The sequence below is a fragment of the Carya illinoinensis genome, chromosome 6, assembly GCF_018687715.1.
Source record: "Carya illinoinensis cultivar Pawnee chromosome 6, C.illinoinensisPawnee_v1, whole genome shotgun sequence".
Lineage (NCBI taxonomy): Eukaryota > Viridiplantae > Streptophyta > Magnoliopsida > Fagales > Juglandaceae > Carya > Carya illinoinensis.
Genome location: NC_056757.1, coordinates 27542248 through 27558315, shown reverse-complemented (window position 1 = coordinate 27558315; position 16068 = coordinate 27542248). Strand labels below are relative to the sequence as shown.

The 16068-nt window shown below is 35.5% G+C and overlaps 1 protein-coding gene across 1 annotated transcript; it reads left to right on the top strand.

Annotated features, from left to right (window-relative positions):
- The first annotated feature begins 1100 nt into the window (after positions 1-1100).
- Positions 1101-5948, top strand: LOC122314117. Its single transcript, XM_043129525.1, has 7 exons — positions 1101-1666; positions 3409-3480; positions 4113-4180; positions 4299-4455; positions 4891-4971; positions 5085-5174; positions 5457-5948. The coding sequence occupies exons 1-7, from the start codon at positions 1394-1396 to the stop codon at positions 5574-5576; spliced, it is 861 nt and encodes a 286-aa protein (XP_042985459.1). The 5' UTR covers positions 1101-1393; the 3' UTR covers positions 5577-5948.
- The last annotated feature ends 10120 nt before the right edge of the window (positions 5949-16068 follow it).

The window sequence follows — 16068 nt, the reverse complement described above, 5'->3', positions numbered from 1 at the left end:
ACAAACAAACAAAAAATGTCAACTTGGAATAAAAAAGAAAAGATTATTATTGTTCGAGTGTTTCTCTTGAACCATTCCAGTATTTTAGAGAAAACTAAATGCAAGGAACCGCATTTTTTGAATCAAGTAAATAGATGTATTTATTGTGTATCAAGGAGATTGCGGATGAATCAAACAACAATCCTTGGAGAATAATTAAAACATCACAACAAACAAAGTAGGAGAAAAAGTAAATTGGAGAGAGAACGTGACAATAATCTTAAGGAATGCCAGCGAAATAAGATGAAATGAGAATTTTATATATAATAATAAGAATTTTATGAGTTGTGATGAAAATTAAATAAATGTTATTAGAATTTTATTTTTTTAATATTATTATTATTTTTTAATTTAAAAAAATTGAATTGTTTGTTATATTTTATGTGAGAATTTAGAAAAATTATAATAATGAGATCAGATAAAGTGAACTACTTTCACTATCCAAATAAGACCTAATTAGCATAATTGAAAACATTATAATTTAAAAAAAATGATTTATATTAACAGAAAAATTTATTTGTAAAATAATATCTACTCAATTTTGTGAGTATAAATAAGATGGATGGGAGGAATTGAGAAATCTTGTAATTGATTAAAATAGATATGAATCCCTTTTTACGTTACGAATAATGTTAAATACAGTTATAAAATATGCAAGTATCACATAATTTTTTAAAAAAATAAAATTTATTATTAAAAATTTAATTATTTTTCATAAGAATTTCGTATTTACCATTTTTTAAAAAATATATATATAATATTTGAATAGTCTACGACTACATATATTATTTAGATAGAAAGCATTCGGATAAAACCCCCCAAAATAACCACCGCCTAATAAATTCTTAAATGGGGAACAAAAAAAACAGAAAATCTGTTGGCTTCCGTGGTGAACCCGACTTTTACGCGGTCGTTTAAGCGGCAATGCATATTCATAAAAGACAAAATTACCCTCACTACCGTTGACGATCGGTAAATCCGAGGTCTAGACCAGTGGGCCCCACACTCGTATAATATATATATACGAGTGGACCCCACATTGTGTAGACATGTAGGGAAAATTCGGAGACTAATCGATTAGGAAACTCAGACAAACATTTTCCTTGGTATATACATTTCCGCCATTGGATCCCCTTTCATTTTCCCCCTCTTGAATCTTCTCGGAAACCTCTAATCCTCTGCCTTTAGGTTCCTAGGCCCTACCTCCTCAATTTCTCTACATTTTTTTTTTTTAACTATTATCATTCTCGAGATTTTCTTTTTAAAGTTTCAGATTTTGAAAGCCACGGCGTGTTTGGTATTTCACAAGGGCTTTGGGCGATATTGTGGTGAATTAGGGGTTCCCCAAGAGAATATGAGTGATCACTTGGTGTTGTATGTGGACTGTCCGATTCCGCCTGCTGCGGTGACCGGGACGGAGCCGTCTTCCGAGGCTCCTTCTGGGCCGCCCCTCTGTGCAGAAGCTGCGGGCCCGTCGTGTTCTGTGGATGAGAGTAAGATGGTTGAAGAAAGCGAGAGCTCGGCTGAGGAGGAGCCGTTGATTCAGATGGCTGAGTGTCGCATTTGCCAGGAGGAGGATAGCGCCCATAACTTGGAGACCCCTTGTGCTTGTAGTGGAAGCCTCAAGGTAAAAGCTTTAAAACCATTTTTGCCTTGCTATCGGATTGGAGGCCTTTGAATATGTTTGTCTCTGTCATGTATTGTCCATATATATGCTGCTGAATTTGTGATATGAACTATAGTTCTTTGGTAATTGTAGGATCGGTACTTATCCAAAACAAAATTAGGATTAAAAAGGATTAAGTCAGCGTGCGATATATAAACAAATTCTAATAATAGGAACGTGTTTGTTCTCGAAGACGTTAGTAATTCGGATTTATGTTTCAATTAACGTGACATATTCTTTCTGAAAATTTGTGGGGTTGGTTGGAATTGAAAGGGTGCTTATATAAAGTTGAAGAGACACATTACGAGACGGAAATGAATCTTCTTTGAAAGAGAGAGAAATAATAAGAACTTTCATTTTTTCCAAAAATTAAATTATTTTATGTTATGTGTTTTTCAAGCTTTTGAATTTCGCTTGTCCATAGTTCGAGTCCCCTCAGAGCCACTGGAGGTTTACCTAGCCATTAACTTCAGGGCCCCATGGGATTAGTCGAGGTGCGCGTAAGCTGGCCCGGACACCCAAGGATATCAAAAAAAAAAATCGCTTGTCCATTTGATGGCTGTAGAGTGGCTCCATTGAGGATCTTAGTTTTGGTGATTATGTTCTGTAATCATGAGGTTACTAATGAGTAGTGGTGGCGATTCAACTAGGTGAGTTTGCTATGCTAATGACAGTCGCTACGAGATTCTTTGCTAGGAGTAAATTGTAATACTGTCATCACTCGTTTCAAATGCAGTCTTCATTCAGTTGATGATTATCTTGAATTTTGCAACACTGCATGTCACACCTCTGACTTCATTAAATGGTGAAATGGGAATTTTATTATTATTATTATTATTATTATTATTTTTTAATTATATGGGCTTTGAAGTAGTGTTAAAAAAGTAGTTTAGGGTCTTGAATTAATTTGTAGAAGGCTCAATTCATGTTCTAATAAGAATAGTCAAAAGAAACCCAGAAAAATTAGGAAGCTTGTTTCGATGAGGGTTTACGTTATATTGAGAGATTGCAAGTGCACTGTGTTGTGACTTATTCAGTCAGGTAGGATTGGCTTTGGTCATGTCCAAAAGAATTGTAAGCCAAGGAATATAGAGTTGGAGTCTTTACCTAGAAAATGCTTTTAGGTAGTGTTTGGAGCACAATGGGGGGTTTTATATTTGATAAAATGTTTTTAGATTGAAGACTAAGTTTGACACTTAAATCTTTTGATGAGTTGTAACGACATGCAACACCATTAAAGTTTATCAATATTAGTTACTTAGGATTTTGGTTTACAGAATTTTCTAGTTTTTACCCTATTATATGAACGATACATATCATCCTATACCTCACTACCAGATGGAGTTACAGTAGCTTAAGAACCATTGTACATCATTGGTCTTTTTTGGAGCTTGTGTGATTAGACAATAGCTGTAATGAGTAACTCAAAAAAAAGGCTGTTAATAACAGCTTTCTTTTTCAATAATTATTTCTGTGGACCACTATTGTTAGAGCTAACAAGTCAATTCCTTTGGCATCAAAATGAAAAATATTTATTAAGATGTTTTATTGTGCCATGGACGTTATTATAAACTACTCTAGGAAGTGACAATTTCCATTTTCTTTTCTAATCTTTTATTTTTCTTTTATGCAGTGAAATTGGTATTATTTTCTGTTTGTTATCTCGGTTTTCCCTGATGTATCCTTGACTTCATTTTTTTTAGTATGCGCATAGAAAGTGTGTTCAGCATTGGTGCAATGAGAAAGGAGATATAACATGTGAGATATGTCATCAGGTATGCTCTTTAAATCTAATTTCTATTTTATGCTATTTCTAAGTAGCAAACATGATATTGAAGTTAATTTTCTGCGACACTAGCATGCTTGCTTCATATTTGGAAGTACACTATCAAAGTTACTATTTTTTATGGCATGGAGAGCATACTGGTGCTCAAGAATGACATTGAACAAGCATTATATTAGAAACATTTCCCCAGGTTATCAAATGATGTTCAAAGTTTTTTTATGCCATTTTCAGATACTAGTATGCTTTCTCATTCCACTCCATGGGAAATGAGAGAGTCACTGGTCTCATACAATAGCTGACTTTAGATATACCACGGTTAGGCTTATATGGAGCATGGGTTGAACTGCCAGTTTCTTGTTCTAATATGAAAAATTAATTTTTAAGTGAAATTGAAGACATACCCAAAAATCATTGTACAAAGGACTCGTAGACTTGGTGTGTTTGTTGCTTATGTACAATTTATCTTTAGATAAGTAGGCTGCCTATGTGTTTTCCATGAGAATGTTTTTTTTTTTGGGGTCAAACTGTATGTGGCTTGTTTTGGAATTATTTTAGCTGCAGTTTATTCTTGTTAAAGTATTGAAGTTTATGTTTATATACACTCCATTCTTATGATAACAGCCTTACCAACCTGGGTATACCGCTCCACCTCCACCACCCCACCCAGAAGAAACTGCCATTAATATTGGGTAAGTTAAATTGTCCCATTTCTTGCCAATTATCTGTTTTTCATGACTATTATTATTATGTGTAGTATAGATGTCAATTGAATCTGTCTTTTGAAATCTTTGGTGGCCCTTGTTGCAGTGGAGGCTGGACAATCTCTGGCACCCCTTTGGATCTTAGTGATCCTCGCATCTTGGCAATTGCAGATGCAGAACGCCAATTTTTGGAAGCTGAATATGATGAGTATGCAGCTTCAAATGCTAGTGGGGCTGCATTTTGCCGTTCGGCTGCTCTAATTGTAAGCCCATGAATTATAAATTCTTTAGACTGGAAATCACATGGTGAATTCCCTGAATAGTCAGGAACAAGAACGCAGACACCTATATGTACATGCATTTATATGAATATGTATATCATGAGCATTCTTCTGTTTGTAAGTCCATAAACCCGGGCAGTCATTCCAATTGCTGATTGGTTGCATACACTTTCAGCCAAAGCATGATTAAAAATTGTTAGCTCTCATCGATATCTCATATTTGATGGAAGAGCGGTATGGGGAGTTTTTCATCTTTAACCAAGGGTACATGGTGTGGTTTTAAGCTCTTGGAATGACTGTTAAAGAGTCATTTATGCCAATTCCTGTCGAGTCAAGTAAATGACATCTACAAAAGGGGGTAATGTTTCCTACTTCAAATTTCATGCATTTAAGACCTGGATTTTCTCTATTTGGCAGTTAATGGCCCTCCTGCTCCTGCGCCATGCATTGACGATCACAGATCCTGATGGAGAAGATGAAACAACTACGTTTTTCTCTGTCAGTGCAATTTGAACTTGAAATTTGTTTTTTTCATTGTCTAGAGCTGCTGCACTCTTTGTTGAAGTTCATTCTGCTGTTAATGAAACTGATATTTTGGTCATGTTTCGCAGCTCTTCTTGCTTCGAGCTGCTGGGTTTCTGTTGCCCTGCTATGTTATGGCTTGGGCCATCAGTATTTTGCAGCGTCGACGTCAAAGACAGGTCAGTCTTACTTTTAGTTCTACTTGTAATCATAAACTTTTTAAGCAATAAACTCTTTAATTGCTTCATTCATCCTTTTACTTAATCCCGCTTTTCTATTCTTTTTTTCTTCCAGTAATTTTTCTACTATGACCTTATGTGAATGTATTATATGTAAAAGTATATTCTTCCTTGAATGTATTTTCCATTTTTTAATAATTAGAACAGCTACTATTGTACTTCCTTCTGTACTTCAATTGGGATTTAGTTTCTGAATTTTTCTGTGACAATGCGGTGAAACAGGAGGCTGCAGCATTGGCAGCGACACAAGTTGCTTTTGTGCTGCAACATGGGCAACGTAGGGGTCTTCAATTTGCGATAGCATCAGGACCCACCGTGACTCCACACCAGGAACCTGTTTAATTTGGTTGTGCATGTGCTGGTGCTAGATGGTTTTCCGTGTTCAATTGAGAGAGTGATTGGGCAAAAACTGGTAACAAATAAATATGAACATTTCCTTCGCCCAGAGATTTCAAATTGAGGAAAGAAAATATTAACAAAAAAAGGGTAAAAGGTGTCTTGGTAAATACTGTTGTGGCTTGTTTGGGGGCCATGACATCTCCATTTCTGTTTTTCGCCGGGGATAACAGGCTGATGACTCCCAAGAGCTATACATGACTTGTGCGTCTCAAATTGCTGTGTACCGGTCGCTTGTCATCTGAAATTTACTTCTTGTTCGCATAAACATGATTTGTTGCAACTTATTTTCTAATGATTATACGCTTAGTTCCTTTATCCTTGATCATCTAATCCTTTCTCGGACATTGGTGTTTCATTATCTGATGACGCTCTGGCAAGCAATAGAAGCCAAGCCTGCTTTTCTAATTGGTCTGACGATGCTTTGCTTTCGATGTCGGTCACCCTATGGGGATTAGTTGTAAGCCATGAGTGGTATATAGACTACCCTTATGTTAGCTCTGCTCACACAAGTATATTATTTCTGTTAGCGCAGGTAATAGTGGTACCATTTTGGTGGTGGAAGAAATATCCAATGATGTTATGAACTCAATAAAAAATAGAGAGAGTTTTAAGAGATTGAGAGAGAGCGAGAGAGGAGATTCTCTTATTGATCTGTATCAAACTTATGAATTCTTTAAATGATTCAACGATATATATAGGAGTACAAATGGGACTATACTTTTGACGGTTAGCTCATTTTTGTAACCCTATATATATGGGTATATTAATGTTATATGATATACAGATCAATAAGAGAATCTCCTCTCTCGCTCTCTCTCAATCTCTTGAAACTCTTTCCCTTTTCATTAAGTTCATAACACGTTATCAGCACGATGCGATTTTTTCCACCGCCTAACAGGCCAATTCCACCTACTCTATTTTCCTCGGTTGCTGTGGGTATCCTTGGGTTTTCTGGCATCAACATCGATCTCTTCAAACCCAAACAACAAGAGCACTCGGTCTGATCTTGAGATGGCACCAAAAATCTATAGTAAATTTTCAAAGTGTGGAGGGAACAAACTCTTCGAGAAATTCTCCTCCGATCTTGTTAGCGAAGGCGTGAAATTCTCCGAGAAGATTCTATTCGTCTATGGTGCAAGGATCTGAGAAAGAATTATCAGATTACTTCCAATACAGATGCGATAACAGTTTCTGCACAAGGAGAGTCTCAGAACGATTGGAACTGTCCGCGAATGGGATCTCTGGTCCCGATTCGGCGTTCCTAACCAAGCTGCAGGACCACCTCTGGCCAGGTCCGGCGACGACACCACCACGAGGTTACGCTGGCCCATACGGAACTAAAATATATGGGAGCGTGAAATATACCTCTGACAAATCTACCCAATTCTCTCGAGCTCCTCTGTTTGTCCAAAAACCGACCATTTGAAACCAGGACTCGACGAACTGGAGGAAACCGATTTCAGTAATCAAAGCTCTCACCGGAGCAAAGTTAAACTCTCACGGTGAACCCAGAAAGTTCTCGTCCATGATGACCATAAGCTTAAGCCGAATCTCCTCGAGCCAAGGATCAAGCAGATAACGGCCGAGTTGGAGGCGGTCGGTTCGAAGCAGTTTGATCCAGTCGATAGGATCAAAACCAGGTTCGTCCACTTCAAGAGAGAGAAATAGAATGAGCAGTGAACCGAGCCAGGGGGAGAGTGACCGCAGAAGAAACACCGAGCGCACCACCTAATTCGAAGACGCTTTCTTTTGAGGCGCTGAAGGATATCATTTCTGGCTATCCATCACAGCTTACAATCGAAGGACACCTATCGAAAATGGAATAAAGAAATCTTTCCGATTCTTCATCTGGGTTCATAGTTGGGAGCCATGTAACTTGATTTCCCGCGTTTCGGATTTTCACGAGGACGCACGAGCGAAGGTGTTGCAAACCAGGATTCGATACTTTAAATCCGTGGGAATCTGTAGGATCCCGAGGGAGGAGGAACTTTGTGCTATGCAAGAAGCAGAGGCAGCCACAGATGACAGAAGGGCGTCTATGCCAAGATCGGAGGCCAGCTTTTTCCAACTGCAAGCTGGCATGCAAAAGTGAAAATGACCACCTGTCATTATTGTCCAGACCCACCTTGGACTATTGAAACTTGGCGTGCCAGGTAAAGTCAAAAAATGGCTTGAGGTACGTACGTTTCTTTCATCTCAGGCACTATGAAATTTGTTGAAATATTGCTATGTATTATTGTCTTTATTCCTTGTGTTCTAAAACTTTGGGAAGTTCAACACGTTACGCACGCTTTTAACACATGTGGGGGCATAAATTTGTTAGGCATCAATATTAAAATCAAGACGAGGACAACATAAATATTAAAGAAAGATAAAAGTAGAGACAAAACTTAAGACTTTTGAAAGGATGACATGAGAGATGACGTCATCTTCTCCTATTTGTCAGCCTAGGTGTCAGATTTCTTCACAATTTATCATATGGTGGTACTATCAACTATGTTAGCCTCTGAATATGCTTGTCCATATAGGAATGATACACCTTAGTGGCAAAACACAAGCTTCAAAGCTGTGATCAGATTCATTAGTCAAATATAGTATGATAAAATTTTATATTTATTAACATAGTTTACATATTAATTATATTTGGCGAATTAAAATTTAGATAATTTATATTTTAATTATATCTGTACTAAATTTTATTCTCATAGTTTATATACAAGTTCTATTTACTTTTATACTTGTTATAAATTATTTATGATATGATTTATCTGAGAATGGAAATGGAGCATCCCTGAAGGATCGCCCTAAATCAATAATAGCTTTTGAGTATCTTATAGTTTAAATGATTGATACTTGTACCAAAAGCTTATTATGATTTATGCACCTGAAGTTGCATAATTGAAATTGTGGAAAGAATATATATTTGAATGAACGTCTCGAATGTACTCTTGAAGTAGCAATATCGAGTATGCTCCTGAAGTAGCAATACGAAATGCAAACGTTCACAATATATTCTAAATTTATATATGGTCTTTCAATGACTGAGCAAAATAATGAGCTTTTGATAAGAATCATTAGTCACGTCTTACTAGATCTACATCATTATCTGAAATGAATGATAATGAATTTATATCATTCTATTTCCTGAAGTGAAAAGAATGATGCGTTTTATTCAAAAAAACTAAGAGATTGGACGTGATAATGAATATTTTTTCAGGCCAAAAGCTCGTATTGGAAAAGCTGTAAGCTTTCTCTTTGAGATGATATTATACAAATTATTGAATCAAATATTATGATGCATCAAAATGTGATATGATTCAAAATATTTGTATCTTTTAATGGTTATCTTAATCATCCAAAATCAATTACGATAAGTCGAATGATTTTCATATGGGCGTCCATAAAAGAACCAGAAGATTCTTTTACTATAAAGTCTTACCACCAGAAGTGGAAAGAAAAATTTGCCAGAAGCAAATAAGATGAAATAATTCGACGTTATCTTGATGTGAACCAGAAGTTCAGATGATAATTAAATTTTGGATGCAATAAGATAAAAATGTCTCATATTCTAGCTGCTAAAATCCCAGCGAGGATTGAAGTCCCTGTAGGACAATTAAGAAATTCAGCAGTCTAAAGACATGTCTAAAGGCATGTGAGATGTATTGATACAAAAGATAGAGCATCTCAAAAGAGAAAGACACAAATAATTGGTGCTCATGAAGAGGCCATACCCACAGAACAAGCAATAAAGTCCATCCAAATTTTCTGTATAAAATTCTCTTATATAAACTCTTGAAGAGTATAAATCTCCTGAAGAGTGCCTCCTGAAGAGGTTTTTCATGAAAATGTCTTCCCTTAAATAGGGACAGGTACCTGAAAATAACGAGATCTCAATATATTTCATGAATATTGGAGAAATTATGGATAGAAATAAAATCGTTGTCGACAACGTATATCCATATGAGATGGCAATTGACATTACCAGAAGTAATGGAGAAAGTGAATCAAGAACTGTCGAAGAATACGATATAAAATATTGGCCAAATTTGAAAGAAACAATTCCTGCAGAATTGATTCACTAGTAAAATATGATGCATCGGGACTTATAGTCCAAACACCTAAAGAGGTGATACTTGTTGAATATCAGTGGGTATTTATATAAAGGAAACAAAAATGTGATATATAAATCACGAGTCAATTTCTCAATATCTGAAGAATTGATATCACTAGTAAAATGTGATAAATATGGACCTGAAGTCCAAACACCTAAAGAGGTGATTTTTGTTAAATATCAGTGGATATTTATATACATGATATAAAAAGTCTGAAACTTTTAATATGAAAATGTGATATAGAAATCACAAATTAGTTTCTTGAAGAAACAATATTGATACGCTTTTAAAGTGGTTGAAATCATATTGAGATTTTTATTAGCTTGAAAGTTACCGAGAGTTTGGATATGCATGATTAACTGCATATTTATATGAATCATTGGACTATGATATATATATATATATGAAAATCCCTGAAGGGTAGAAAATGCTTAAAACTTCTAATATGAATACATCTGGAAATATGTATTCTATCAAGTTTCAAAGATCCTTATATGATCTAAAGCAATCTAAACGCAAATGAAAACAAGCTATTATTGCAGTTTATATATATGATTTAAATGTCATTGAGGCTCCAGAAGAACTCATGAAAACTGCACATATTTGAAATATAAATCTGAAACCCTTGCGGCTTCAAGGGGAAGATGGATGATATTATTAGTTCTGAAATACCATCTTTTAAATACAATTAGTATTTCAGATTCATATTATGGGTTTGATAAGAAGTGTGCATTATTAAAGAAGAAATAAAAGGGAGCACACAGAATATCTACCAAATGATAGATACACAAATATGAATATTTGTGAAATATTATTTTATTATCTTGTAGAAAAAATTACAGAAATTTGAGGCACTTTGCCTCATTCTTCCAACACCCTTGTTCTTCAAAAATCTGCATAGCATCCTTATCTAAAGGGGTGGGCAATCGAAAAGAATATTTAAGCAAGGATTTTAAATTCTTATTCTCTTACTTTATTGCTCCTATTTTCATGTTGGACTCTAGAAGAAGTCGCTGAAGTATAGCAATATTCTCGTGGAGATTGTCAACTCCACAAGTTCTAGATTGCAGTCGCTGAGAAAATGCGATAATGGATGATGAGTATCAGGTACCGAGACTCACAAGCTCATAGATATCTTCATTATCTGACCTATGAGTCAGATCATTATATTGCATGATAGCACCTGTGGTAGAAGCAGGAACAGCTGATGAACGAGGTGCAGAGTACCTCATATATTAACCCTGAGAAGATTGCTGAGCCATTGCAGAAAGAGATTACAGGATAAGAATGCAGAAAGAGATTGCAGAGTAAAAATGCAGTATGATTACAGAAAAGTGAAGAAGATGAGATGCGAATGAAGATGAGTTGAATATCTCTTTTATAGAAAAAATTATGATATAGCATCTCTCGTGAAGCAAGAGAAAAGAAACGAAATATAGCTTCATAGCTCTGTGGCGCCTGACAGCTGCGGCGCCTGACAGCACGCCTAACACCTACAGAAGAGTTGAAAATCCGCAGTGCTTGTCTGATCTAAAAAGGCTAGCCACCGTTTTTATTAAAAAATGAGGTTAGCGGTTTAATGTTGATGAATTCTCCACTAACTGTGTTATTTACAAGAACTCCAGAAGAGTACAACTCCAGAAGAGTAGTGATGAGCAGAAAGATCCAGTTGTGATTATTTTATCAACATGGATCAAGTCCACAGTTAGTTGGATGTACAGATGCGAGTTATCTTTCAGATACACACAAGAAGAGTTTGGTTATCATGCAATCTCTTTCTGCAATGGCTCAACAATCTTCTCAGGGTCAATATATGAGGTATTATGCACCTCGTTCATCAGCTGTTCCTGTTTCTACCACAGGAGCTATCATGCAATATAATGATCTGACTCATAAGTCAGATAATGAAGCTATTTATGAGCTTGTGAGTCTCGGTACCCGATACTCATCATCCATTGTCGCATTTTCTCAGCGACTGCAATCTAGAACTTGTGGAGTTGACAAACTCCACGAGAATATTGCTATCCTTCAGCGACTTCTTCTGGAGTCCAACATGAAGATAGGAGCAATAAAGTAAGAGAATAAGAATTTAAAATCCTTGCTTAAATCTTCTTTTCGATTGCCCACCCCTTTAGATAAGGATGCCATGCAGATTCTTGAAGAACAATAGCGTTTGAAGAATGAGGCAAAGTGCCTCAAATTTCTGTAATTCTTGCTTCAAGATAATAATATTTCACAAATATTTATATTTTTGTTTCTATCTTTTGGTAGATGTTCTATGTGCTCCCTTTTATTTCTTCTTTAATAATGCACACTTCATATCAAACCCATAATATGAATCTGAAATACTAATTGTTTTAAAAGATGGTATTTCATGACAAATAACATCATCCATCTTCCCCTTAAAGTCGCAAAGGTTTCAGTTTTCATGAGCTCTTCTGGAGCTTTAATGACATTTAAATCATATATATAAACTGCAATAATAGCTTGTTTCCATTTGCATTTGAATTGCTTTAGATCATATAAGGATCTTTGAAACTTGATAGAATACATATTTCTAGATGTATTCAGATTAGAAGTTTCAAGCATTTTCTATCCTTCAGGGATTTTCATATATATATATATATATATATATCATGATCCAATGATTCATATAAATATGAAGTTAATCATGTATATCCAAACTCTCGGTAACTTTCAAGCTAATAAAAATTTCAATATGATTTCAACCACTTTAAAATCATATCAATATTGTTTCTTCAAGAAACTCACTTGTAATTTCTATATCACATTTTCATATTAAAAACTTCAGGCTTTTTATATCATGTATATAAATATCCACTGATATTTAACAAAAATCACCTCTTTAAGTGTTTGGACTTCAAGTCCATATTTATCACATTTTACTTTGTGATATCAATTCTACAGGAATTGAGAAACTGATTCGTGATTTATATATCATACTTTTATTTCATTTCTATAAATACCCACTGACATTCAACAAGCATCACCTCTTTAGGTGTTTGGACTATAAGTCCCGATGCATCATATTTTACTAGTGAATCAATTCTGCAGGAATTGTTTCTTTCAAATTTGGCCAATATTTTACGTCGTATTCTTCGACGATTCCTGATTCACTTTCATCATTACTTCTGATAATATCAATTGCCATCTCATATGGAAATACGTTGTCGACAACGATTTTATTTATATCCATAATTTTTCTATTATTCATGAAATATAACGAGATCTCGTTATTTTCAGGTACCTGTCCCTCTTCAAGGGAAGACATTTTTATGAAAAACCTCTTTAGGAGGCACTCTTCAAGAGTTTATATAAGAGAATTTTATACAGAGAATTTGGATGGACTTTATTACTTATTTTGTGGGTATGGCCTCTTCAGGAGCACCAAATTATTTGTGTCTTTCTCTTTTGAGATGCTCTATCTTTTGTATCAATACGTCTCACATGCCTTTAAAATTGTCTTTAGACTGCTGAATTTCTTAATTGTCCTACAGGGACTTCAATTCTCGCTGGGATTTTAGCAGCTAGAATATGAGACATTTTTATCTTATTGAATCCAAAATTTAATTATCATCTGAACTTCTGGTTCACATATGATAATCAAGATAACGTCGAATTATTTCATCTTATTTGCTTCTGACAAATTTTTCTTTCCACTTCTGGTGGTAAGACTTTATAGTAAAAGAATCTTCTGGTTCTTTTATGGACGTCCATATGAAAATCATTCGACTTATCGTAATTGATTTTGGATTATCAAGATAACCATGAAAAGATACAAATATTTTGAATCATATCACCTTTTGATGCATCATAATATTTGATTCAATAATTTGTATAATATCATCTCAAAGAGAAAGCTTACAGCTTTTCCAATACGAGCTTCTGGCCCGAAAAGATATTCATTATCACGTCCAATCTCTTAGTTTCTTTGAATAAAACGCATCATTCTTTTCACTTCAGGAAATAGAATGATATAAATTCATTATCATTCACTTCAGGGAATGATGTAGATCTAGTAAGACATGACTAATGATTCTTATCAAAAGCTCATTATTTTGCTCAGTCATTGAAAGACCATATATAAATTTAGAATATATTGTGAACGTTTGCATTTCGTATTGCTACTTCAGGAGCATACTCGATATTGCTACTTCAAGAGTACATTCGAGATGTTCATTCAAATATATATTCTTTCCACAATTTCAATTATGCAACTTCAGGTGCATAAATCATAATGAGCTTTTGGTACAAGTATCAATCATTTAAACTATAAGATACTCAAAAGCTATTATTGATTTAGGGCGATCCTTCAGAGATGCTCCATTTCTATTCTCAGATAAATCATATCATCAATAAATAAAACTTGTATCTAAACAATATGAATAAAATTAATCACATTAAAATGTGAATTATAAAAATTTTAATTCATCAAATATAATTAATATGTAAACTATGTTAATAAATATAAAATTTTATCATACTATATTTGACTAATGAATCTGATCACAGCTTTGAAGCTCGTGTTTTGCCACTAAGGTGTATCATTCCTATATGGACAAGCATATATGATAAATTCTGAAGAAATTTGACACCTAGGCTGACAAATAGGAGAAGATGATGTCATCTCTCATGTCATCCTTTCAAAAGTCTTTAGTTTTGTCTCTACTTTTATTTTCTTTAATATTTATGTTGTCCTCATCTTGATTTTAATATTGATGCCTAACAAATTTATGCCCCCACATGTGTTAAAAGCATGCGTAACGTGTTGAACTTCCCAAAGTTTTAGAACACAAGGAATAAAGACAATAATACATAGTAATATTTCAACAAATTTCATAGTGCCTGAGATGAAAGAAACGTACGTACCTCAAGCCATTTTTTGACTTTACCTGGCACGCCAAGTTTCAATAGTCCAAGGTGGGTCTGGACAATAATGACAGGTGGTCATTTTCACTTTTGCGTGCCAGCTTGCAGTTGAAAAAAGCTGGACTCCAATCTTGGCATAGACGCCCTGGTACCAGAAGATTCTGGTGCATGATCGCACATAAAACGCTCTTGAAACTAGAGCCTCTCGTAAGAGAGTAGATCCTGCAATTATGACAAAACGTAGAGGTTTAATGAGATAATATGTTCTTGCCAAAGGGCTTGTTAAGCCATGCTTTCCAGCTGATAGTTTCCTGGATTTATTGGCTACAACGTCGATCGAGTTTGAGGGATGCGCCGGTGTACTTCGATGTATTGAAGGATGACGTCGTACTCGGCTATAGGTCTGACGACAACCGGATCCAGACAGTCGGTTACTCAAAGCAGGACTTGCCATGTCAGCAGGCATGGTAGCACCGACGGCGTGAACATGAGCCGCACGTGCTTCTCCAGAAACGCTCCAGCGACCGCGACCGCGCCCACAACCAATCCAGTCCCCAAACCCATTTTTGAGGACTTCGGCTTCTGATCATACGGCAACTGGACACTGGGAGTTTCTAAAATTGTCGACTGCATCGGCGATGTGTTGTGCTTGGAGACATGGTACTTTTCAGATATTGGTGTTGATTGTTGGGTTGCTGGAAAACCTTGAGCTTGTTTTGTATTCTCTTGTCGTGTGAAACCGAGCACACAACGGTAGAGCACGGAGATGCGAGATTTATTGTCAGATCGATACTCATGGATTGCAACAAGAATCGTGCTGATAACGTGTTATGAACTCAATAAAAAAGAGAGAGAGTTTTAAGAGATTGAGAGAGAGCGAGAGAGGAGATTCTCTTATTGATCTGTATCAAACTTATGAATTCCTTAAAGAATTCAACGATATATATAGGAGTACAAAGGGGACAATGTTTTTGACGGCTAGCTCACTATGCTAGTACTATGCACTATGCATTATGCATTTGACGACTAGCACTATGCATTTGACGGCTAGCTAAATGTGGTCATACAATTCAAGATAGTTTATAACAAATGAATATTTTTCTGATATATCGAGCAATCTTAATTACAAGTCTCAAATAGATATCTTGCATTGAGAAAGTCTACTCATCTGCCCGCTCAAGTCTCCAACACCACGCACTAGTGACGTCGTTTTATTTTTTTCTCTCTCTCTACAGTAAAACGTGTGTTTTCTCTTCTTCCTGATTCTCTACTTCCCACGTTTTCACTTTTTCCCCAAAGCATCTGATTTGAATTTCTCCTCCCTACGTTTCCACGATTCAGTACCCCTCCGACGGTGTTGCAGTACGTCTCTACAGTCTTTCACAGAACTCCAATCGACCAAGGAAAGTCAAATGGCATTTTTACTTTGATGA